We start from the raw sequence: 24,572 nt of genomic DNA on the forward strand, positions 1-24,572 counted from the left end.
CTGCAGGTTTGACTGTGGCGTTACTAGCTGTATGACCTTGGATAAGCTCACTGAAACTGTTTTCTCATTTGTCAAAGGGAGATACTCAGAGTACACACAGCACAGTGATTTTGAAGAATAGACTATGCATGTAAATCCCTTAGTATAGACCGTGGTTCATAGTAAGTCCTCAAAAGCTGTTAGTCCTTATTCTTAAGAAAGCTTAAATACACATGATCGAATGCTTTGGTTTGGTGTTATTTAAGTGATGAATTTCCTTGCTGCATGTTAGTTTACATTTGTTTTCAATCCTTTGCTTTTTTCCTGAACTACAAGAAGTATTTCTCTGGTATAAAGCTGGTGTGGTTGAAATGACACTTATCCTCATTCTCTTGACTTCCCTTTCTGCTCAGATGCCTCTAAGCATTCTTTCTTATTCTTTCCAACCAATGAAACTGATTTGTCAAGGGGAAAAAAAAGTGAAGCCAGAAGTCTAAAATATATTTAAGAAACAAAAATAATCTTTATTATTCTGACATTTTTAACAGAGGAAAAGTCTCAGAAAAACTCAATAAGCATCTGTTGACGGATGTGTAGCCAGAGACAGAGTATAAATCATTACTCATCAGCCTCCATGTGATTGACTGGGAAGGGGCTTGGGAATGAGAGGGCATCATAGGATTTCTCAGAGAAAGCATCAAATGAATAAAACAATTTACATTTCAGTAGTTTAACTAAAGTAAAGAAAGTTTCCAGAATGTGGTGAGTGGAGGGGAGAGGGACTCATGGGAGAGGAAACTTCCGGGCTTGCAGTCCCCTTGCTCAGGTCCCTGAGGCCCAATCTCTGCCCACATTTCAATAGGTTCCTTCTGGACCACTCAGGGGCTCTTCTTCAGGTCCCTGATGTATTTCTGGACCCAGCTATCAGCAGGATTGACACAGACAGATAGGCCCCTTCTGGTGAGGAAGCTGTGGAGAGGGCAGACGTATAGTACAGAGAATGAGTAGGGATGGTTTTGACCACCTGTGGCCTCTGCATCTTCATCCCTATGGGATTTATGGAGATAACCTCAGGCCACCTCCTTTCTGCTGTCCCTTCCTTTCCTCTTTTCCCTCCACTTCTGGCCACATCCTCCCTGGCTCCCTGCAACCCTCATCCCATGTCAGGAGACAGCCCACTGACCTCTCCCTGTGTGCTGTATGGACAAAAGGCCCCAAGAGTGCTGAGCACCTTCCCAGGATGACCCTTTGCCATGAACTGGTGCTCTTGAGATCTGCTCCTTGCTCTGACCCCTATGGATACCCCTACACCTCCATGTCCTGAGTCTCCCCAGGGTTGAACAGGAGGACTGACACTTACATGATACCAGATTGGGGGCAGTTGCTGCTGGTCTTTAAATAGCTAACCACATTTCCACGGGGGATTTTCCTGGAGGTGTAGGTGAAGCAGCAAGTGGGTGGGGTGTGAATCCTTTCTGTAAAGGAATAAGAATAACAGTTATGCAGGAGCAAAGGCAAGCCCCAGAGGGGCTTTGCCACCACATGGTGGGCAAAGGAAATTGGAAATCATTTGATTCTTTCATTTGCTAGTTTCTCATTAATATCCCTAGTCTTGTCTTTGGACTTGTCTCTTCATTTGGTCTCTATCTTTCTCCACAGGGAACTAAACCCTAGAATGTCTACTCCCTACTCCCAGCTTCCTTTGTGGAAATGTTTTCCTGATCAATTAAAGCATAAGTGCATGCTAAGTCACTTCTGTCGTGTCTGACTCTTTGTGACCCCATGGACTGTAGCCCAGCAGAATCCTTTGTCTGTGGGATTCTCCAGGTAAAACTAATGAAGTGGATTGCTATGCCCTCCTCCAGGGGATCTTTCCAACCCAGGGATCAAACCAGCATCTCAAGCATCTCCTGTATTGCTGTCAAGATTCTTTACCATGGAGCCACCGAGGAAGCCCCTTCTACCTCATGCTAACAAGCAAACATGTTAGACTTCAAGTTTCTCACCTAAAAAGTCAGATAAAACTTCTCCTAACTCCAACCTGCAGCCCAAATCAATGCACTCCTTTTGAAGCTTCTTGAAAAAAGCAACCACGTCATTTTTGAAACCCCATTCAATGTTCTTTAATTTCACACGAGGGTTCTTAAGCCACAGCACTTGGGCTGGACTTTGGACTACAGTATGAGTAGCAACTGACAATGGATAGCAGATAGCAGACTTACCTCTTGCACAGGAGCAGAGGGCCACAGTGCAGAGGACAAAGACAGCAGCCACGAGGACCTTCATGATGCTGGACAGGCAGGCAGAAGAGTGTGGGCAGAGCTGAGAAGGGGCTTGGGAACTCACTTCTGCTTGTCTCCTTCTTGGATGTGAGCTGTCTTCTCTTCTTTTTCTAGATGCCCTGGGCTGTGGAAATATAAAAGTCAGAGGTGTCTATGGTGGAATTTTAAGTGTAGTCATGTCCTATGAGTTGCACCACTCAGGGCTGCCTTTGATTACCAGAGGAGCTCAGGGAGCACATAACACATAGTTCAGTTACCAATTTGCTTGGTGCTTATGAGAAAGTTGTTTCTCCAGATGGGGGACCAGAAGTTGGCACCGCCCAGGGATCAGCCTTAGCTGTTTCCTTTCCGTGTGACAGATTTCTCTCTGAAATGAGTGATCACAGCCTTCTTCCATAGAGCAGGGTACCTTGATGCTGCTGCTGCTGCTGCTAAGTTGCTTCAGTCGTGTCCGACTCTGTGCGACCCCACAGACAGCAGCCCATCAGGCTCCCCTGTCCCTGGGATTCTCCAGGCAAGAACACTGGAGTGGGTTGCCATTTCCTTCTCCAATGCATGAAAGTGAAAAGTGAAAGTGAAGTCGCTCAGTCGTGTCCGACTCCTAGCGACCCCATGGACTGCAGCCTACCAGGCTCCTCCATCCATGGGATTTTCCAGGCAAGAGTGCTGGAGTGGGGTGCCATCACCTTCTCTGAGGGTGCCTTGATAGACTCCCATAATTGTCCTAAGTGTCTAAATGTGACGTGTAAAAACTCCACTGAGCCTCAAGAAGGATACGCTGAGCTTAACCACTTCCTAGATGGAAAGAACAGAATTGGAAAGCCTGGAGGTGCAAGGGTGGTGAAAGTCAGGATTAGCTTTCCAGTAACTGGACTATTTGCCAAATAATCATTGCAGCCTTACAATAAAGTCTGGATTTAATGCTGGATGAGGGTCAGCAGATGTAAAAATGTCTATACTCTGAACCAAAAATTCTATTTTTCAGAATCTATCTTATGGAAATGAACTCATAAATGGGAAAAATTTTAAAGACAGTGTTATTTGGGGTAGCTAATCTATGATAAAATAATTGACACTAAACTACATACTCTACAATGTTGGAATAATAGAATAAATCCACTGATAGACATACAGGCTAATGTATAGGATCCTAAAGCCAGCCTCTTAAACAAATAAAATGACAAGAACAGACTTAATTTTTTTAGCATTAATTTTTATGGGAGATCAATCCTGGGTGTTCATTGGAAGGACTGATGCTGAAGCTGAAACTCCAATACTTTGGCCACCTCATGCGAAGAGTTAACTCATTGGAAAAGACCCTGATGCTCAGAGGGATTGGAGGCAGGAGGAGAAGGGGACGACAGAGGATGAGATGGCTGGATGGCATCAGTGACTTGATGGACATGAGTTTGAGTGAACTCCGGGAGTTGGTGATGGACAGGGAGGCCTGGTGTGCTGCGATTCATGGGGTCGCAAAGGGTTGGACACGACTGAGCAACTGAACTGAACTGATAGTTTCTTCACAATGTTGTGTTAGCTTCTGCTGTATAGCAAAGTGAATCTCCTATGTGTTTACATATGTCCCCTCTTTTTTACTTTCCTTCCCATTTAGGTCACCACAGAGCATCAAGTAGATTTCCCTGTGCTCTACAGTAGATTTGCAATAGTTATCTATTTTATACATAGTAGTGTATAAATGTCCATCCCAATCTCCCAATTCATCCCATTCCCCTTTCCTCTATGGTACCATGTTTGTTCCCTATGCCCATGACAGACTTGATTTTCAATATTAAATATTAAAAAGCAAGATGCAGAAAACATCCTGGGAAGAGGAAAAAACATAAAGAAATAAATCTACTATCTGTGCTTATCTGCTTTTCATCCCATGTCCCATGGGTTGTCTTCTTCCACAAGCCTTGCCTGTCTCTAGGAAGCAGGAATGATCCTGATATGATACCAGGGTAGGAGCACAGGCTGGGGGTACTACGATGATCATCAACAAATTTGTGGTGAATCTGGATAGAAATAAGAGAAACAGCAGGCACTTAGGTGTCTGCCCTAACCATGAGGAAGTGGCAATCAAGAGCCACTTCAAAAGAGCCACAATCAAAAGCCAGGTCAATTTCTTCCCCCCTTGGAGGGCGGCCGGCCAGAAGTTGGTGGAGATGTTAGTGCTCAGGGCTGCAGAGTAGGGCACAAAATGAACCAAGTAAATTAAGCATTTCTTCTTGACTGTGAATTACTGTTTTGAATCTCTGCCTGTCTTGTTCTCAGTCTCTGGCTCCCTCTTCAGGGAATATAGCTATTGGAGCAGGGAGCCCTTGTTCATCCCTTTCAGGGGAACTTCATCTGGTCCATAGAGACATTTGCTAGCAAGATGCCACCTTCTGTACATCACCCGAAGAGTGGAGCTCCTTGGGAGAGTCGAGGGGCTCTGTCATTTGGCTCATCCTAGGAACCAATCAGACCTGGCATTTGCATCTTGTTAATGAATGCTGAAACTCCAATACTTTGGCCACCTGATGCAAAGAACTGACTCCTTGGAAAAGACCCTGATGCTGGGAAAGATTGAAGGCAAAGGAGGGGACGACAGAGGTTGAGATGGTTGGATAGCATCATCAACTCGATGGACATGAGTTTGAGTAAGCTTTGGGAGTTGGTGATGGACAGGGGAGCCTGGCGTGCTGCAGTCCATGGAGTCACAAAGAGTCAGACATGCCTGAGTGACTGAGCTGAACTGAATGAATGCATTAGACCTCAATTTTCCCCACTAAAAGTGGGTCCTAGTCCTCTTCTGCCTATCTAAGAGAGCTACAAGTTTTTGCGAAGTTTGGGAAATAACTTGGAACATTTTGAAACCTTCTGTGAAGTTTTTTGCTTTCATGTGGGGAATCTCAACCCATAGGCTTAAGTGATGTGGTTTAGACATCTGTCCAGAGCACTGAGAAGCAATTTTAAAAGGAAGAAAGGGTGAGAGTTGAGTCTTGTGATACAGACAAGACTCGCGAACTGAGGCTTGTGGTGAGGAGATGGTTGACTAGGGCAGCGTGGGGACTTGCATGGGGAAATCATTGATGATGGGCAGAAAGAGGGCAAAACCAAAATAGAATGGGGCAAGTGCTGCTGCCTCCATCCTTTGGGAGTCCATCCTGTATCCTTGTCCCTTTATAGGCAACTCTAGAGCATGAGAAGCTGGAGGCTGGGTGTGATCAGAGGGGAAGTTGCTGCATGGTGTCTTGTTATGAGTTGTACATGTTGGGATCCCTGGGGGTCACACAGAGGTTCAGAGCATCCAAGAAGAGCCCAGTTGCTCATTTGTTGGGGCTGATTGGCTGGAAAGGTTTTGGCCAGTGACAGGAGGTGAGATGATGCTAGTGTCAGAGCCGTGAGGACATGGAAAGATCTACAGATTAATAGTTCCTCCCACAGAGCACATCTGATGCTCTGCTGCAGCTGTTCCGATCACAGAGGGTGACACCTACGGGTGATGCCGCAGCACCCTGAGCACACAAGTCCCACTGGAAACCGCATCCTGGGTGAAAAGGACCATGACATCATGTTGCTCGGACCGCTTCTGAGGAAATGATTCACGAACAAGGAGGTGGGGGAGCCAGGAGTTGCCGTCACTAGGGGACCAAGCTTAGCTGGTCTTCTACCACGAACAGAGCTTTATGGATCATACCATTACCTTTTGCTTTTCTCAGAGCAGACATTTCTAATGTTCTTCACAGGTGTTTTGACTGTGGCGTATCTACTGATGCCATCGAGTCTTCAGTAGCCTGAGCTGTGTTTGATCCAGACTCAGATGGACAGAATGGAATTGGGGAAGTCTGGGCTACAGACACGACCATGGTAGATGAAGTCAGCTTTTAAATCCACTTATCCCATTCATCAAACATTCACCAGTCCCCACAATATGCCATCATCTTGTTTAACAGTTGGGTATAGAAATGAACACACATTAGACATAGGGTGTCCCTATAGATCAGGAGCCCTAAATGTCTTTATTTTCTGGCCCAGAAAGTCTACAACTAGAAAAATATCCTATGGGAAAACACCTCATTTGTCAAAAAGTTTTATGCATATAGATATTTGGTGCAGTGTATTTATAGCAAATAAAAATTGAAAACAGTCCAAACGTGCTCCAGTAGCACATGATAATATTAATGCACTATGTTGATGGATGAGTAAATTAAGCAGCTCTTAAAAATACTGGAATGATTTGGGAAAGTCTTGTAGTTGAGTATAAATAAGAAAGCTACAAATTGCATCTGTTAGGTAGGTAGAATAAGTCCAAATGGCGGTGGCTAAAAGACAAGAAAGGGAAAAGCCCGAGAAAATAGAACAAAGGAAGGTCCAAGGACCCGAGTGAGGACCTCAGGTAAAACAAACACCACTCCTGGCTGGTCCAATTTACATAGGATAGGCCCAGGGAGAGAGAAACATATAAAAAGAGGAGCCAAAGCTAGCTCTCTCTCTCTCTCTCTCTCCCCTGCGCGCTGGGGCGCTCTTCTCTTCACGTCTTTGGGTCTACGTGCCCTCACGCCTCGAAGATGGATTTTCCTGCTATCTTCTAAATAAAATAGAGCTGTAACACTGATTTGTCTAAGAGCTATAACACGGTCCGCTCGAGGCCTGAGAGCTATAATACCGTCTGTCTAAGACCTGAGAGCTATGACTCGCCGAGGGGGGCCTTAATGTCCGTCACTCCAAATCTTTGTTGTGACGAGACAAAAACCGAGGAACATACACTCCCCTGACACATCCATATCATGACTACAGTTATCTCCCTTCCCCTGGTAAAAAGTAAGTAACTGAAATATCAAAAGCCTAGGGAAAACTGCACTTGAAAGAAATAAACCAAGTTAATAGTGGTTAAGTTTGGGTAATAGAACTTTCCCTACCTTTAGGCAAAGACATTGTATTTAGATGAGCCTCAGAATTCATTTAGGCCACAATAAGACAGGAAGAATGTAGATGAAAACTCCTCACATTCTTGCTCACAGTTGCCATGCTGCCTACCCAACTTTCAGAAATGAAACAATATTTTTCTATTTTCTATATACTTAAAATCAATTTTTACTACTTTTGAGGGTAATCTATAGTTAGCATCACAAATTATGTTAAAAAATTAAATTAAAAGCAGTAGTAACACTGCTTTTTCTCTGCCTCTCTGAGACTCCCTCCTATACCTGTGGATGAAGCTTTTTGTGAAGACCTGATGCCTGAGCAACACAAGAGAAGACTACACATGGACATCACCAGATGGTCAACACTGAAATCAGACTGGTTATATTCTTTACAGCCAAAGATGGAGAAGCTCTATACAGTCAGCAGAAACAACACTGGAAGCTGACTGTGGCTCAGATCATGATCTCATTATTGCCAAATTCAGACTTAAATTGAAGAAAGTAGGGAAAACCACTAGACCATTGAGGTATGACCTAAATCAAATCCCTTATGATTATACAGTGGAAGTGAGAAATAGATTCAATAGATCTGATAGACAGAGTGCCTGATGAACTACGGACGGAGGTTCATGACATTGAACAGGAGGCAGGGATCAAGACCATCCTCAAGAAAAAGAAATGCAAAAAGGCAAAATGGTTGTCTGAGGAGACCTTACAAATAGCTGAAAAAAGAAGAGAAGTGAAAGGCAAAGGAGAAAAGGAAAGATATACCCATGTAAATGCAAAGTTCCAAAGAATAGCAAGGAGAGATAAAAAAGCCTTCCTCAGTGATCAGTGCAAAGAAATAGAGGAAAACAATAGAATGGGAAAGACTAAAGATCTCTTCAAGAGAATTAGAGATACCAAGGGAACATTTCATGCAAAGATGGGCATAATAAAGAATAGAAATGGTATGGATCTAACAGAAGCAGAAGATATTAAGAAGAGGTGGCAAGAATACACAGAACAGAAGAACTATACAAAACAGATCTTCATGACCTCCAGAAAAGATAATCACGATGGTGTGATCACTCAGAGCCAACCATCCTGGAATGTGAAGTCAAGTGGGCCTTAGAAAGCATCACTAAGAACAAAACAAGCATAGGGGATGGAATTCCAGTTGAACTCTTTCAAATCCTGAAAGATGATGCTGTGAAAGTGCTGCACTCAATATGCCAGCAAATTTGGAAAACTCAGCAGTGGCCACAGGACTGGAAAAGGTCAGTTTTCATTCCAACCCCACAGAAAGGCAATGCCAAAGAATGCTCAAACTACCGCACAATTGCACTCATCTCACACACTAGTAAAGTAATGCTTAAAATTCTCCAAGCCAGGTTTCAACAGTATGTGAACTGTGAACTTCCAGATGTTCAAGCTGGATTTAGAAAAGGCAGAGGAACCAGAGATCAAATTGGCAACATCTGTTGGATCATCAAAAAAGCAAGAGAGTTCAAGAAAAACATCTACTTCTGCTTTATTGACTATGCCAAAGCCTTTGATTGTGTCAGTTCAGTTCAGTTCAGTCGCTCAGTCGTGTCCAACTCTTGGTGACCCCATGAACCGCAGCACGCCAGGCCTCCCTGTCCATCACCAACTCCCAGAGTTTACCCAAACTCACGTTCACGGAGTTGGTGATGCCCTCCAACCATCTCATCCTCTGTCACCCCCTTCTCCTCCTGCCTTCAGTCTTTCCCAACATCAGGGTCTTTTCAGATGAGTCAGCTCTTCACATCAGGTGGCCAAAATACTGGAGTTTCAGCTTCAACATTAGTCCTTCCAATGAACACCCAGGACTGATCTCCTTTAGGATGGACTGGTTTGATCTCCTTGAAGTCCAAGGGACTCTCAAGAGTCTCTTCCAACACCATGGTTCAAAAACATCAATTCTTCTGTGCTCAGCTTTCTTTATAGTCCAACTCTCACATCCATACGTGACTACTGGAAAAACCATAGCCTTGAGCAGACGGACCTTTGTTGACAAAGTAATGTCTCTGCTTTTTAATATGCTGTCTAGGTTGGTCATAATTTTCCTTTCAAGGAGTAAACGTCTTTTAATTTCATGGCTGCAATCACCATCTGCAGTGATTTTGGAGCCCCCCAAAATAAAGCCAAATACTGTTTCCACTGCTTCCCCTTCTATTTGCCATGAAGTGATGGGACCAGATTCCATGATCTTAGTTTTCTGAATGTTGAGCTTTAAGCCAACTTTTCACTCTCTTCTTTCACTTTCATCAAGAGGCTTTTTAGTTCTTCTTCCCTTTCTGCCATAAGGGTGGTGTCCAGTTTTAACTGTATGGATCAGAACTCTGGAAAATTCAAGAGATGGGAATACCAGACCACCTGACCTGCCTCTTGAGAAATCTGTATGCAGGTCAGGAAGCAACAGTTAGAACTGGACATGGAACAACAGACTGGTTCCAAATAGGAAAAGGAGTATGTCAAGGCTGCATATGGTCACCCTGCTTATATAACTTATATGCAGAGTACATCATGAGAAATGCTGGGCTGGATGAAGCACAAGCTGGAATCAAGATTGCCAGGAGAAATATCAACCTCAGATATGCAGATGACACCACCCTTATGGAATAAAGCAAAGAAGCACTAAAGAGCCTCTTGATGAAGGTGAAAGAGGAGAGTGAAAATGTTGGTTTAAAACTCAATATTCAGATAACTAAGATCGTGGCATCTGGTCACATCACTTCAGGGCAAATAGATGGGGAAGCGGTGGAAACAGTGACTTTATTTTTTGGAGCTCCAAAATCACTGCAGATGGTGACTGCAGCCATGATATAAAAAGATGCTTACTCCTTGGAAGAAAAGTTATGACCAATCTAGACAGCATTATTAAAAAGCAGAGATATTACTTTGCCAACAAAGGTCCATCTAGTCAAAGCTATGGTTTTTCCAGTAGTCATGTATGGATGTGAGAGTTAGACTATAAAGAAAGTTGAGCACCGAAGAATTGATGCTTTTGAACTGTGGTGTTGGAGAAGACTCTTGAGAGTCCGTTGGACTGCAAGGAGATCCAACCAGTCCATCCTAAAGGAAGTCAGTCCTGAATATTCATTGGAAGGACTGATGCTGAAGCTGAAACTCCAATACTTTGGCCACCTGATGCAAAGAACTGACTCCTTGGAAAAGATCCTGATGCTGGGAAAGATTGAAGGCGAGGGGAGAAGGGGATGACAGAGGATTAGATGGTTGGATGGCATCGCCGACATGATGGACATGAGTTTGTGCAAGCTTTGGGAGTTGATGATGGACAGGGAAGCCTGGCATGTTGTAGTTCATGGGGTCGCAAAGAGTCAGACACAACTGAGTGACTGAACTGAACTGAACTGATGCCTGAACAGCAGTAGCCATGTTAGCACCATGAGATGAAAGCCCAAAGAAGAAAAGCCAACAAAATGATGTGGGAAGGGGAGATGTTAAAGAGTTTTTAATGATGCCACTGAGCTACCAGACAAACCCTGGAGTTTTCTCCTTGATTTTACAATAAGGAAATAAGGAAATGTCGTTGTTACTTAAAGAAAGTAAAATTTCTTTACTTTCACAGTTTCTAATGGTGAATTATTATTACAAGAGGTGAATACACCATCATGTAATTGTAGGCCATCTTTTAACTATTATAAATAAGCTGTAACAAACAGTAGTATGCATACAACCTCATCGTTGTGTGTATGTTCATAGGATAGGTCCCTGGCAGCTGCTGCTGAGTCACTTCAGTCGTGTCCGACTCTGTGCGACCCCATAGACAGCAGCCCACCAGGCTCCCCTGTCCCTGGGATTCTCCAGGCAAGAACACTGGAGTGGGTTGCCATTTCCTTCTCCAATGCATGGCAGAGAGCTTTGCTATTCAAAGAGTAACAACATTTTAAAGCTCATCATATTAGTTCCCAGTTAGTCCAGCTAACCCAGAGACCAGCAGTCTTGTGTCAGTCTCAGCCTGTTGATGGTGATACCTACAGGCACTCACCTGGGCTGTATTTTTTGTGGGAGCCCCACTGACATTTCCCAACTGGAGCCCATGTTGAAGCTGCATCAGCCATTGTGGTTCTTATTATTGCAACACATACCTCAGCAACAACCATCAGGGGACTTTGAAAAAACAAGGTTTGTTACTCACCGTCCTGGAGGCTACCTGGAACCGCTGAGGCCGCACAGCAAGGTCTCACAGAGGGAGAGAGCTCAGACCTGGGCTCTGCTTTTATTGGGGTGAGGGTGGGGTGCCCAGGGTATTGCATGTTCACTCTTAATTGGTGAATTTAAAAGATAAGAGAGAAAGTGTGGAAGGGAAAAGGGAAGCCACTCAAATGGTCAGTTATCTAGGTCATCCAGAACTTTCTAAAAGGGGAACTCCATGGGTAGGGCAGCCTGGCCCATCATCTAGTTCTGTATCGGGGGATGTGCTTATTCAAGATGGATATCTTTGAAATGGATGCCTCGCAATCAAAAGCTTAAGGTAGAATGTTTGAGGAATGAGCCAAAGTCTGCAAGGCCAGCCTCATTCTGGCCCCTTCTGCAGCTGAGTATTCCCCAGATCTGCTGTCCCCACTCAGGGTGTGCTTTTAGCTTGGGGTGGGGGCTTCTCAAGACTCTGTGGTATTATCATCTAGGTCAGAGCTGTGTTGTCGGGACAGCTGGGGGTGGGTCCCCGAAGGTTCAGCTCTGTGGGGAGATGCTTGGTGTACAGACCTGCCCTTGTGAGAAAGAACCACATAACCTTGTCACAGGGTCACACCAGCCTCTCACCTCCTCTCACTGGGGAAACCATTTCCCCATTAAGTAAGCAACACGAGGGTTCCTGCAAATACGCTGAGCCTTTGTGGTGACCCAAAGCTTTGCTGGCTTCTGCCACTCACAGCATGATACCAACGCTGTGATGAAAAATACACCCCCCGCCTCGGTCTCCACAAGTTTCCATCCTCTAGTGTCCCAAGGCTGCCTATAAAGAGAGGACACAGCCTGAACCCCAGCAGGAGGCTGCAGCTTAAAGTCTCCGAGTCCAGCTCCACTGGGCCCACCTGACTCTCTTTCATCGCCCTGCATCATGGAGGTCCCCGGGGCCGCCCTGGCTGTCCTGCTGCTCACCGCGGCCCTCTCTGCCCACACCTGCTCTGCCACCCGTGAGTCCGTCTTCCCTTCCTTCTGGCCTGTCCCCAACTCTTGGCCGGGGCTTGGGCCACAGTGCCAAAGTCTTTCACCTGAGCCCTTAAGTAGAGAGCTTCAGAGAGACTTCAGACACTATTTCCTGAGCAGAATTTTCCTTCCCAGGGGGGATTTTAACAGTTCTATTCTCTGGCTCTGAGAGACAGTGGGAGGGAAGCCCATTTTATAGATTCCTGGGAAAATGAGGCCCAGGTGGGATTCTGACAAAAGCTGGAATCTGTGTCCAGTGGGCTCCCAGTGTAGCCTTTGGTCTCCTCTGGAATCCAGTTGAAATAACACCACTTCCTCCTGGATTCCCCTGCCTCCACCCCCCACTCCCCACGCTGCCTCCTTTAGGTCTGCCTGACCCTCGAGGGGCCGCTTGGCTGCCTTTCCCCATGAACAAGGACTTACCACGGTCTGTCCCATTTCTCACAGTTGGTGCCAACACCCCGACCGCCTGCTGCTTCTCCTTCGTCTCCCGGCAGATCCCGCGCAAATTCGTGGACGACTATTATGAGACCAGCAGCCAGTGCTCCAAGCCCGGCATCATGTAAGGGCCAGCCTTCCTGCCCATCCTGGGGAAGGAGCCTAGGGGTCTGAGGCACCTCCTCAGAGCTCAGGACACCAGGGGGGCTCCTGCCTTGTTTTCTCACCTGGTTTGGGGCCTGCAGAGGGTCCTGGGGGTCTTCCCCTGGGCAGATGGAGGAGAGGGAAGGGGTGACAGCAGGAAGCTGTCCTCTCTCTCATTTGCCAAACAACGGTGCTGGCTTTCCGAGGGGACCCCCCATAGGAGACCCAGGAAGGTCTGTGAACCCAGGGTTAAAGGGACATGATTTGAGCATGTGGACAGGCCCTGAGATGTCCGGGGCAGAAGGAGGGAGGGGTCCCTGGGGGCCCAGGATCCCCCTCATGCTGCACTCACCAGTGTGTAACCCTTCTGCTCCTCTCCTCAGCTTCAAGACCAAAAGAGGCCGGCAGGTCTGTGCCGACCCCAGTGAGGACTGGGTCCAGGAATACATCACCGACCTGGAGCTGAATCCCTGAGTGGCCTGGGAGCTGCAGGGAAGACGTTCCCTCTATGGACAGTCGGGGAAGCAGGGCGATGACCCTGGGACTCCAAAAGGCACCTCTTCTGTGGGTCACACCCCATCCCCAGCCACTCACTTCACTTTAATGTCTCCTATTTAACTTTTGTCATTTATTTCCACCGTGGAAGTGTGTGATGTCATGAATATCTGCTCTGACCCCCTCTTCCCCACCCATCCCTCCCCCTTCCTCGGTAACTGTCCTCACTCTCAGTACGTGGATCAATCAGTGTGATTGGCGCTCTCCTGGCACCACTCGTATATTACATGCCAAACAACAAATGCTGGTTGAGTGGTTTTGCCCAGGACTGTGATTCAAAATATTGAACGCTCTTCCATAAAAGGTAAACTAGCCTTTTCCTTGTGGTAACTCTTGATTTTGTTTTCCCAGCAGCCAGAATCACGGGTAGAGACTAATACTGGGGGGAAAGTAGGGGAATATGAAAAGAGGCAGAAACCACGAGAAAGAAAAAGCATCCTAGAACAAGAACACCAGACATTCCCCTGGAGATGCTATCCTGGAAAGTTGAAGCTGACACTTTTCTTTTTTCAATTAAAAAATAATTTTAAGTAAAAAGATTTTCATTGATCTATATTAAAAATTGTTTATATTCTTAACTGTGTTGGGTCTTAGTTACAGCACAAGGGCTCTTTAGTTGAGGTGCCAGGGCTTAGTTAACCCCTGGCAGATGCCATCTTAGTCCCCTGACTAGGGAACGAACTCGAGGCCCCTGCATTGGAAGGCAGATTCTTAACTACTGAACCACCAGGGGCGCCCTAACACATTATTTTACAACCAAATCATAATTAATATGGTCTAGGAAGTTTTCCTACTTAAATGAATACCAAGGTGATATATATTTGTACACACAAATGTGTTTTCATGAATGATTTCCTCAAAATGATGGCTAACTCTTATTGAGGGTTTACTGAGTGCTGGGTTTGATGCTAAGTGCTTCCAGTAGTGCTGTGCTTAGTGCTTGCCTTGGTGGCAGTCTAGCCAACCCTGCCTGCAGTCTAGCAAGGATGCCCTACCCGCCAGTTGACTGAGAGCTTTGCTCACATTCTCCATTATTCTGCACTCTGCTTTGTGGGGGAATGTCCTTCAAGCCATATCTGAGCCGAGGTTTGGGAGCTAGAGTGGTCAGAGTTACATATAATTATAGGGGGAAGAATTCTGTAGTATAAGGATGTCCCATGCAATTGTTGAGACATGCTTATACAAAAATTATTTGTTGTGTATCTGAAATTCAGTTTTAACTGGGACTCCTGTCTTTTACCTGGTAACACTCCTTGGGGTGCACATCTCTCATAAAGGCTGCCTATTTCCTGTTGGAGTTGAGCAACCCAGGATTGGTTTGAAGGCAGAGTAGTGCTTTTCAACCTCGAATTCACAGTAGAATCATTTGGGGGAGCTTTTTATTTTGTAATTAATTAATTTTAGCTGCACTGGGACTTTGTTGCAGCGCACAGGCTTCTCACCGAGGTGCCTGCCTCCTGCTAAGTCACTTCAGTTGCGTCCGACTCTTTGCAACCCCATGGACTGTAGCCCACCAGGCTCCTCTGTCCATGGGATTCTCCAGGCAAGAATACTGGAGTGGGTTGCCACGCCCTCCTCCAGGGGATCTTCCTGACCCAGGGATTGAACCCTCGTCTCTTATGTCTCCTGCATTGGCAGGAGGGTTCTTTACCACTAGCGCCGCTGGGAAGCTCCTCTCACTGAGGTGGCTCCTCTCACTTTCGTGCACGGGCTTCACTAGCTGTGGCATGTAGACTCTAGACCTTGTGCTCAATAGTTGTGGCAAACAGGCTTAGTTGTTCCTCAGCAAGTGGACTCTTTCTGAACCAGGGATCAAGCCTGTGTTCCCTGCATTGGTAGGTGGATTCTAAACCACCGGACTACCAGACAAGTCCAGGGGGAGCTTTCTAAAAACTTCATTGCCAGGAGCTCGCCTCCAAAGTTAAGGATTTAGTGAGATCTAGGTGAAACCTGGGCATCAATAATTTTAAAATATTAATGTACAGCTAGCTTGAGAACCAATGTGGGAGTGTAGTCATAACCTGTTTTTGGCTGGTCTTGGGGTTTCAGAGGAAATACAACACCCTTCCAGTTTTTCAAGGCTTCTGATCTGTTTTTTGGTCAAGTCCGTTGGATGGTTAATTAGCAGAAAATCTGTCAGCTACTGTTACTTTTAGAACAGGGATTTAAGACTCCTCCTCTCTCACAGTGCTGGGAGCTCTGGGCCTCCGCTTTCGCCACCACAGCCTCTCCCCCATGTAACTGGCTCTGGGCTCCACACGCCCTCTGCTGATGAAACGATGCCACAGGCGGGGAGGTTGCCCTGATCAGCTCCCTGCCTGCAAACGCATCCCACCAGCCCACCTCCTCACAGGGAACACGAGGGTTGGTTTTGTTCACAGGATGAATTTCTTAAAGGAGGGGTCTGAGAACAGGATGAACCGGGCTGTTTAAGGATTCCACTTTTTGTGCTTTCTAGTCTCCCATCCTGTCATTTCTGCTCATACTAACCTTAGCTTGGAGGGGAGAATTCTGCTTTTCCAGATGACTGATTCTCAACCAGCAAGCAGAAAGGGTTTCTCTTAAGTAAACTAAATTTTTTTTTCCTTCTCTGCTATCGGAGGAGGGGCCAGTTTCAAGGTGAATTAGTCTCTTTCTTAGAGGGCTTTGCTGATGTAACATGAAGCAATCAGTCTTCAACATTCTGCATTTTCCTTTTTGATGCAAACTTGGTAGGCAGATTCTCACCTTGGTGAGAATATAAAAGAAGCCATGGGGGTGACCAGCTGTCGTGCTGGTTAGAGATGTCCTCCCTGACTTTGACCTCAGCTACTGCCCTCAGCCAAGGCCACTCTTGCGATCTGCTGCCTGCACCACTGCAGTCTATGTCAGCTCGGGATGACAGAGGACGAGATGGTTGGGTTGCATCACCAGCTCAACGGGTTGGTACAAGTTTGAGCAAGCTGCGGGAGATACTGAAGGACAGGGAAGTCTGGGGTGCTGCAGGCCATGGGGTTTGCAAAAAGTCGAACATGACTGAGGGACTGAACGACAGCAAATCAGAAAAGCTGGCTCCGTCTGACTTAATTGATGATAATGGGAACTTGTTATTAATAGTTTGCATAACTAAAGTTACAAGAAGTAGATTACCTTCAGGCAAAACTTGATCCAGAAAAAAAAAAAAGGAAAAAAAGCCAACTTGATCCAGTGGTCCTTAAAGTATCACCACAAACCATGTTCCTTTCTGAACTTCTGATCTCCCTTCAATTTGAGAGCTTCCTCCTAGGACATGAACTGTAAACAGCTTGCTTGCAGTCCGCCCCACCCCACCTTGAAACGCCTTGGTGTGGTTTCAAGGGAAGAGGTAACAATCTCTCCTCACAAAGGTGGAACCCAGCAGGTGGGCCACTTTTGCTTCTTCCTGTGGATGTAGAATGAACTTGTCCCCTTCCTGAGCCAGACTGAGTGGGAGAAAAGAAACTGACATAAGAGACAGGGCAGAGAAAGGAGTGTGGGGGCAGCTATGCTCCCATCACATGGAGTGAATTTCCTCTTTGTCAAACCAGCTTGTGGAAGGTTCTGGAGCTTTTTGTGTTTTGTTTTTTTTTTTTTTCAAAAAAAAGCTGTGAATTTTGTATCGGGCTATGTATTGGGCTATAGCTGATTAACAGCGTTGTGACGGTTTCAGGTGGACAGCAAAAGGATTCAGCCATGCATACATTACATGTATCCATTCTGCCCCAAACCACCCTCCCCTCTTGCCTGCCACATAACATTGAGCAGAATTCCCTGTGCCCTGCAGTAGGTCCTTGTTGGTTATCTGTTTTAAATATGGCAGTGTGTATGGAAGGTTCTGGAGCTTGAGCCTTCTTCTCATTGACACTACACAGATTGGGGAATTATATATCCCACCTCGTCTGAAGAAGACCCCGTTTTTGCTGGTTATGCCAGAATATTACTAACAGTATCCTCTTTGACTCTCAAAATCGTCATCCTAACAATAGTAGGTCTACGGCTTGAAGGGTCTCCAGTGACATGTGCTGGTGAGATGGTCTCAGGGTTGATATCCATAAAGGTCCCTGACTGTGTGGGCAACGGATGCTGAAATCCAGTCTGCCTGCCACCTAGACAGTCTTACATCCAACACAGGGCCAGGTGTGCTCCAAGAGGGAGCTTTTTTTTAATGTCCTCAGGCTAGCAAAGGCCCGGGTGTGCTGCCAATGGTGTGGGTGGAGGGAGAGGTGAAGGATGCAGGCAAAAGTGGGGTGCTGACATCAGGGAACTATGCAAAGAAAGGACCCACAGAACCCCCTCCATGCAAAGAAATGCATGTGCTGCCCAAGAGAGCATCAGTGGCTTGTTGGTATTAAAAAGAGAGGCAGAGAAAACAAGCAGAAGGGAACAGGGACTACATCTGTGTGCATTTACAAGAAGTTCTCTTTACTCCATTATCACCCCACATAGACCGCCTTCTCCCCAACACACCAGAAGAATTAGGCCTTTAGAAGAGAGGAGGGGAAGGGGTCTAGGACCACCTAAAGCCTCATCTTGGTCCAAAACCTCTAAGCCTGATTTGCACCAGTGGGAGGAGTGGAGGGGGTGAGAAGTGGAAATGAGATCAAATTTGAATTGGAGTTTTAAACTAAAAGAATTTTAATTACTGAATGTGGCCAGAAGGTTATGGGATCTGCCCAAATGATGTTAAGGTTGGTGGAAGAAAAGTTCAGCATTTTATGTTTATTTTCTGTAATCGTTAGGAACAGTTCAGTTCAGTTCAGTTGCTCAGTCGTGTCCAACTCTTTGTGACCCCATGAACCGCAGCTCGCCAGGCCTCCCTGTCCATCACCAACTCCCGAAGACTGCTCAAACTCATATCAATCAGGTTGGTGATGCCATCCAGCCATCTCATCCTCTGCCATCCCCTTCTCCTCCTGCCTTTAATCTTTCCCAACACCAGGGTCTTTTCCAATGAGTCAGTTCTTTGCATCAGGTGGCCAAAGTATAGGATAAGGCAGTTAGGATAGGACAGGCTATAGCTGACTAATAACCCCTCAATGGATTAACAAAATAAAAGTTTCTCACTGGCACCAGATCTGACATAGGTCAGGTTGCTGGTTCTCAAAACTGAGTGTGCGCCAGAGCCACCTGGAGGGCCTGTGTAAGCACAGAGTCCTGGTCCCCACGCGAGAGACTCTGATGCTGCGTGTCTGGGGTCCGGCTCGGCTCTGCTTTCTCATGGGCTTCCGGTGATGCTGACGGTGCTGGTCCATGAACTGCACTTGGAGTAGTACTGTCCCCAGAGCAGCTTGCCTCTAGGCGGTGACGCAGGAATCCAGGCTGCTTCCATCCTGTAGCTATCGATTCTGGAATGAAAAAGGAGACAGAAAAGCCATACTGCTTTTAACTGTCCTGGCCCAGAAGGGACACACATCACCTCTGCTTACAGTCCATTGACCAGAAGTAGTCATAGGAGACCAATTCATCTGCAGTGCAGGGAAACACATAGGCTATTAATGTTTAGGGAGCGCTAACGTCTCTGCCAGTTACTCTCAACAAGAGGTTAACCAACGAAAGGGGACCTTCCAAGGTGAACTTTTTTCTGGATACACCAGGGGCTAGCGGGATCTTAGTTCCCCAATCAGAGACTGAACCTATGTTCTTGGCAGTAAGAGCCGACTCCTAACCACTGGGCCACCAAGGGACTCCTGACCAGTGTGAACTTGCAGTCTATGTGGGTACTTACAGCTGCCCAAATGAAAGGTATATTCCATACTCAGAGTTTTAAATTAATATCATTGACATCTTTTCATCTCAGCACATTCATATCAATACTTCTTCCTTTTCAGTGGTTTCATATGTATTAAGTGGGTGTACTACGATATTTTTAACACTTAGAACGCTTGTGCACTGGTTTTGTTAGTTCGGCTGCGCTGGGTCTTTGTTGCTGAGAGCAGGCTTTCTCTAGTTGGAGCCGTCGGGGGCTTCTCTTCATCGCAGTGCACAGGCTTCTCACTGCAGTGGTTTCTCTGGTTGTGGAGCGTGGGCTCTAGGCTTATGGGTGAAGCGTATGGGCTTCAGTAGGTGCAGCACACAGGCTCTCAGGAGTTGAGGCTCGCAGGCTTAGTTGTTCCTTGGCATGTGGGGTCCTCCCAGACCAGGATCGAACCCTTGTCCCCTGCATTGGCAGTCGGATTCTTAGTGTGTGTGCCACGAGGGAAGTCCATGTACTATGATGTTTTAAACTATTCTCTCTCTCTTTTTTTTGATGAATTTGTTTCTCTTTCATTGCTTTCACTAACAGGTCTGCAAAGAACTGTGTGCCGACACCTTTACATCTTTACGTGGTGTTTCTTGAAATAGATTCCTCGAAATAAGATAGGGTTTGTACATTTTAAAATCTGCTAGAAACTGTCATTATGCTTCAAAAACCCTGACCATCAAAATTCCACTTTTTAATACTAAAAACATAAAGTGCTAGTGTTAAGTTGCTTCAGTTGTGTCTGACTCTGTGACCCTGAGGACTGTAGCCTCAGGCTTGTCTGTCCACGAGATTCTCCAGGCAAGAATACTGGAGTGGGTTTGCCACGCCCTCCTCCAGAGGATCTTCCTGACCCAGGGACTGAACCCTCGTCTCTTGTGTCTCCTGCATTGGCAGGTGGGTTTTTTTTTTTTTTAAACCACTCATGCCACCTGGGAAAACAGAGATTTTAAAACAAAACAAAGTGAGTAGGGCTTAATAAAAAGTAATATACATTTGCATTTCTCATAAGCATGTAGAATTTCTCCCTCTTGAATTTTACAACAGAGACTCTGATTTAGTCTAACTTTCTTATTCTTAAAAATATAATCTAGGCCAGGACTCAGGAAACTTTTCCATGAAGGGTCAGATAGTAAATGTTTTGGGCTTTGCAGGCATACAGTCTCAGTGGCAATTATTTAGCTCTGCCATAGTAGTGGGAAAGCACCCACAGACTCTAGGGAATGGAATGGATATGGTTGTGTTCCTCTGAAATGTTATTGTTAAAACAGATATTGTGTTGGATTTCTTTTTTTTTGGCCATGACACATGGCATATAGGGATCTTAGTTCCCCAACCAGGGATCAAGCTGGTGGCCTCTGCAGTGGAAGCTTGGAGTCTTAACCACTGGACCACCAGAAAAATGGCTTTGTGCTGGATTTGTTCTGAGGATTGCAGTCTGCTAAACCTGATCTAGATAATTGATCTAATATATCATTTGTCTGGAAGTCTTGTTGCCTATATCAGCTGATTATTTTTTTCTTCTCTAATGTTAGCCATTGATTTTGTGGCTCCATGGATTCTAAGAAAATCATATTCAGGTAACATGTCTATTGCCACATGCATTTTATTAAGAAGAGTGGTAAATTCTATTGACTAATTCTGTGGTTTTTGGTTGTTTGGCTTCATGTATATCACTTGGGAATTTGGGAAAAAAATCTAGATTCCCCGGATCCAAATTCAAGAAATTCGATTGTGACTATTTTAAACAATCTTGCCAGATGGTTCTGAGCTGCTTGGAGAAATGCCGATATTGGCTTGTATTTCAGTTATACTATTTATTAGCTATATGACAGTGGGTGAATTGTTTCAATTCTCTGATCCAACATGTTTACTTCTATCAAATGGGGATACTTAGCTCTTGGTGGAATTGTTAGGATTTAAAGAACGATACATAATTCTTGGGCTTCCCTGGTGAATCAGATGGTAAAGAATCTGCCTGCAATGCAGGAGACCTGGGTTTGATCCCTGGGTCAGGAAGATCCCTTGAAGAAGGGAATGGCAATCTACTCCAGTATCCTTGCCTGGAGAATCCCGTGGACAGAAGAGCCTGGTGGGCTACCGTCCACAGGGTCATAGAGAGTCAGATTCGACTGAGTGACTAAGCACAGCACACAGCACAGAATCATATAGATGATGCACCAGGTGCTAGCATTTTATAAAAGAATCATTATTTTGCAAAATTGTCTTCCAGTTTTAACTTTCAGGGATATGTTGCCTCTAGATGTGTTTCAAACCTAAAGCCCAGCCCTCAGGCTGGGGCACAAAGGGAAGCCAACAGGCCTGTTTCACAGAGAGGCTGCTCTGTTTCAGCGTGCTGTTCATGCCATGCCCTGAGGCTGGTAGCCTGTTTTCCCTGATTGTTACAGTCTGGAGGGACCCAGGAATGCAAGCCCCTGTGGCCACTGGAGTCAGGCGTTCACTGGGTATCCCCCGGAAGCAGCTGCAAAGCCCGGACACCAGATGGAAAAATTTGGGCCTCATCTTGCTCCTCCACGTGTGTGTAAAAGCCCTTCTCTGGGGGACGCACGTGGCCTGGAGTGTGGCGGGGATGAACACAAAGACAGTGCCCACTGGTTGGAGGATAAAGATGTCTTGGGCCGAGGAAAAAACAAAACCACCACCACCACCACAAAAAACCCAGTGCTAACGACTGGCTTTGGTAGAGAGCAGGAAAAGAGCAAAATGGTTCTACCATGCCCATTCCTAGAGACTATCCCAGCGGCCGGCCTGTCAGGCCGCTGCTTTACGATGAGTGAATGTGTGTCTTTGTCATCAAGCCTGGCGCTTCTGTGCTGGGTCCTGGGGTGAGTGAGTTTGCCTCAGGAGCCCCTTAAGAGGCATTTCTGTTTGCTACAGCCCTTTGGGTCTCGTGGACACATGCCCCATTGGTTTTCGAAGCCAGATGTTTAGAGAGCTCATTTCTCAAGGGCAGTTCTTAAAAGTTGGGCTAAGAACTTTCAGGTAAAAGTTCCCAGTTGTTGGGTTGCAAGTCCTTTGCTTCTTGGGGAAAAGCTCCCGGTTTGTGTGTTCCCTCCTGACTGTGGGTGGTCACGCTGAGGTCGAGGTTAATGGCCAGACCACATTTCAGACTCTCCTATTCCCCTCTCATGAGGCACTTTGAAAAAAAAAAAAAAAATTGAGATTTTTTTTACAATACTGCATTAGTTTCAGATGAGCAACGTGGTGATTCAAAAGTTATATAAATTATTCTGCATTTATAGCTATTATGGGGCTTCCCAGGCTGTGCTAGTGGTAAAGAATCTGCCTGCCAATGCAGGAAATATAAGAGACGCAGGTTTGATCCCAGGGTTGGGAAGATCCCCTGGAGGAGGAATTGGCAACCCACTCCAGTATTCTTGCCTGGAGAGGCAAGAGGAGCCTGGAGGGCTACAGTCCATAGGGTTGCACGGAGTTGGACACAACTGAAGCGACCTAGCATGCACGTAGCTACTGTAACATATTGGTTGCATTCTCTATGCTGTGTATACCTGCAGCTTATTTATTTTACATATAGTTGCATCTCATTACATGTAGCTTGCATCTCTTCATTGTCTCCCTCATCTTACTCCTCCTCTGCTCCCACTCCCCACTGGTAACCAATAGTTCTTTATATCTGTGAGTCTGTTTCCTTTCCTTACTATTTACTAATTTATTTGTTATATTCCATACGTAAGTGATAACACACAGTATTTGTTTTTCTTTGTCTGACTTATTTTACTAAGCATCATGCCCTCCAAGTTCATCCATGTTATTGCAATTGGCAAAATTTCATTCTTTTTTAATGGCTGAGTAACATTTCCTTGTATGTATATAACCATCTACTCTTATCCATTCATCTATTTAAAGACTGAGGACAGTTGGGTTGTTTTCATGCCTTGGCAATTGTAAATAAAACTGCTATGAACACTGGGTTGCATGTATCTTTTCAGATTAGTGTTTTCTCTTTTTCCTGATGTATACCCAGGAGTGGAATTGTTGGATCGTGTGGTAGTTCTAGTTTTGTTTTTTGAGGAACCCCCATACTATTTTCCACAGTGACTGCATCAATTTTCAATCCCACCAACAGTGTTCAAGGGTCTCCTTTTCTCCATATCCTCACCAAAATTTGCTACTTGTGGTCTATCTGAACATAGCCATTCTGACCAGTGTGAGGTAATAACTCATTGTGGTTTTGATTTACATTCCTGACAATTAGCAATGTTGAACATCTTTTTATGCTCCTGTTGGCCATCTGATGTCTTCCTGGAAAAATGCCTATTCACATTTTCTGCTCATTTTTTAATTGGGTTGTTTGTTTATTGTTGAGTTGCATGGGCTGTTTATATGTTTTGGGTATTAACTCTTTACCAGTCATGTCACTTGCAAATACTTTCTCCCATTCAGTAGGTTATCCTTTCATTCTGCTGAGAGCTTCCTTTGCTGTGCAAAAGCTTCTAAGTTTAATCAAGTTTTTGGCTTTGTTTCCTTTGCTGAAGGAGACAGATCCAAAAAAAAATATTGCTATGATTTATGTCAAAGAGCGCTCTGCCTCTGTTCTCTTCTTGTAGGGAAACAGAGCGGGGCCCTGTGGCCTTTGACCTTCCCCTCCCCCGCCACCCTGCCTGTAGTCTGTGGAAAATTTTAGGCAAAGAATAAGTTTAATCAGAGACGTGAGAAATGCAGAAAACAAAGGAAAACAGCCAAAGGAAACCAAAAATTAATAACGTAGTCATGGAGCATAGTCAAGGACCTTTGGTTCCTTCTCAAGGGCTGTAGGTAATATTCTGAGCCATATCCTGGGAGCTGTCCTATAGATACCAAAACACCAGGGTGAAGAAGTTAACTAGATGATGACCAGACTGTATCTATGACATAAGCTGCCACAACTCTGCGAGCTGGCCTCAAAAAAATGGGAGAAAGCAGACCCTGGAACGGAAGGTTAACAGTACCTGAAACAACCAAGATGATGCTGGTCAGACCACTGATGAGCAATTTGAAGATGACTGTTAGAGCTGACGGAGCTGCTCCTGCGTGTAGCCCTCTCCTTCTGTCTATGAGAGCTCTTGCCCTGCTGGTTGCCAGTGAGGAGAGAGCTGGCCTTTGGACAGATGCTCACCTTCACTTCCCATGCCCCTACTTTATTCTGAAATAAAGCGAACTTTCCACCAACCTGGCCTGTTTATTGGCTTTTGAGCAGCAAGCAGCCAGACCCCACACATTGTTTCAGAAAGGGTAGTTTTATGGTTTCCAGTCTTATATTTAGGTCTCTAATCCATTTTGAGTTTATTTTTGTATATGGTGTGAGGAAATGTTCTAATTTCCTTCTTT

The 24,572-nt window shown here is 45.5% G+C and overlaps 2 protein-coding genes across 2 annotated transcripts; one reads left to right on the top strand and one right to left on the bottom strand.

The window, feature by feature from the left end:
• Positions 1-306: 306 nt before the first annotated feature.
• LOC129649664 (C-C motif chemokine 14-like) lies at positions 307-11,373 on the bottom strand. Its single transcript, XM_055577315.1, has 4 exons — positions 11,337-11,373; positions 2,202-2,385; positions 1,340-1,454; positions 307-948 (listed from the first exon to the last, which is right to left on the bottom strand). The coding sequence occupies exons 2-4, from the start codon at positions 2,263-2,265 to the stop codon at positions 858-860; spliced, it is 270 nt and encodes an 89-aa protein (XP_055433290.1). The 5' UTR covers positions 2,266-2,385; positions 11,337-11,373; the 3' UTR covers positions 307-857.
• An 887-nt stretch (positions 11,374-12,260) lies between these two features.
• On the top strand, positions 12,261-13,405 carry LOC129650869 (C-C motif chemokine 3-like). Its single transcript, XM_055579665.1, has 3 exons — positions 12,261-12,336; positions 12,797-12,911; positions 13,315-13,405. Exons 1-3 carry the CDS (start codon positions 12,261-12,263, stop codon positions 13,403-13,405), a joined length of 282 nt encoding a protein of 93 aa, XP_055435640.1.
• Positions 13,406-24,572: the final 11,167 nt, after the last annotated feature.

The sequence above is a fragment of the Bubalus kerabau genome, chromosome 4, assembly GCF_029407905.1.
Source record: "Bubalus kerabau isolate K-KA32 ecotype Philippines breed swamp buffalo chromosome 4, PCC_UOA_SB_1v2, whole genome shotgun sequence".
NCBI classification, from domain to species: Eukaryota; Metazoa; Chordata; class Mammalia; order Artiodactyla; family Bovidae; genus Bubalus; species Bubalus kerabau.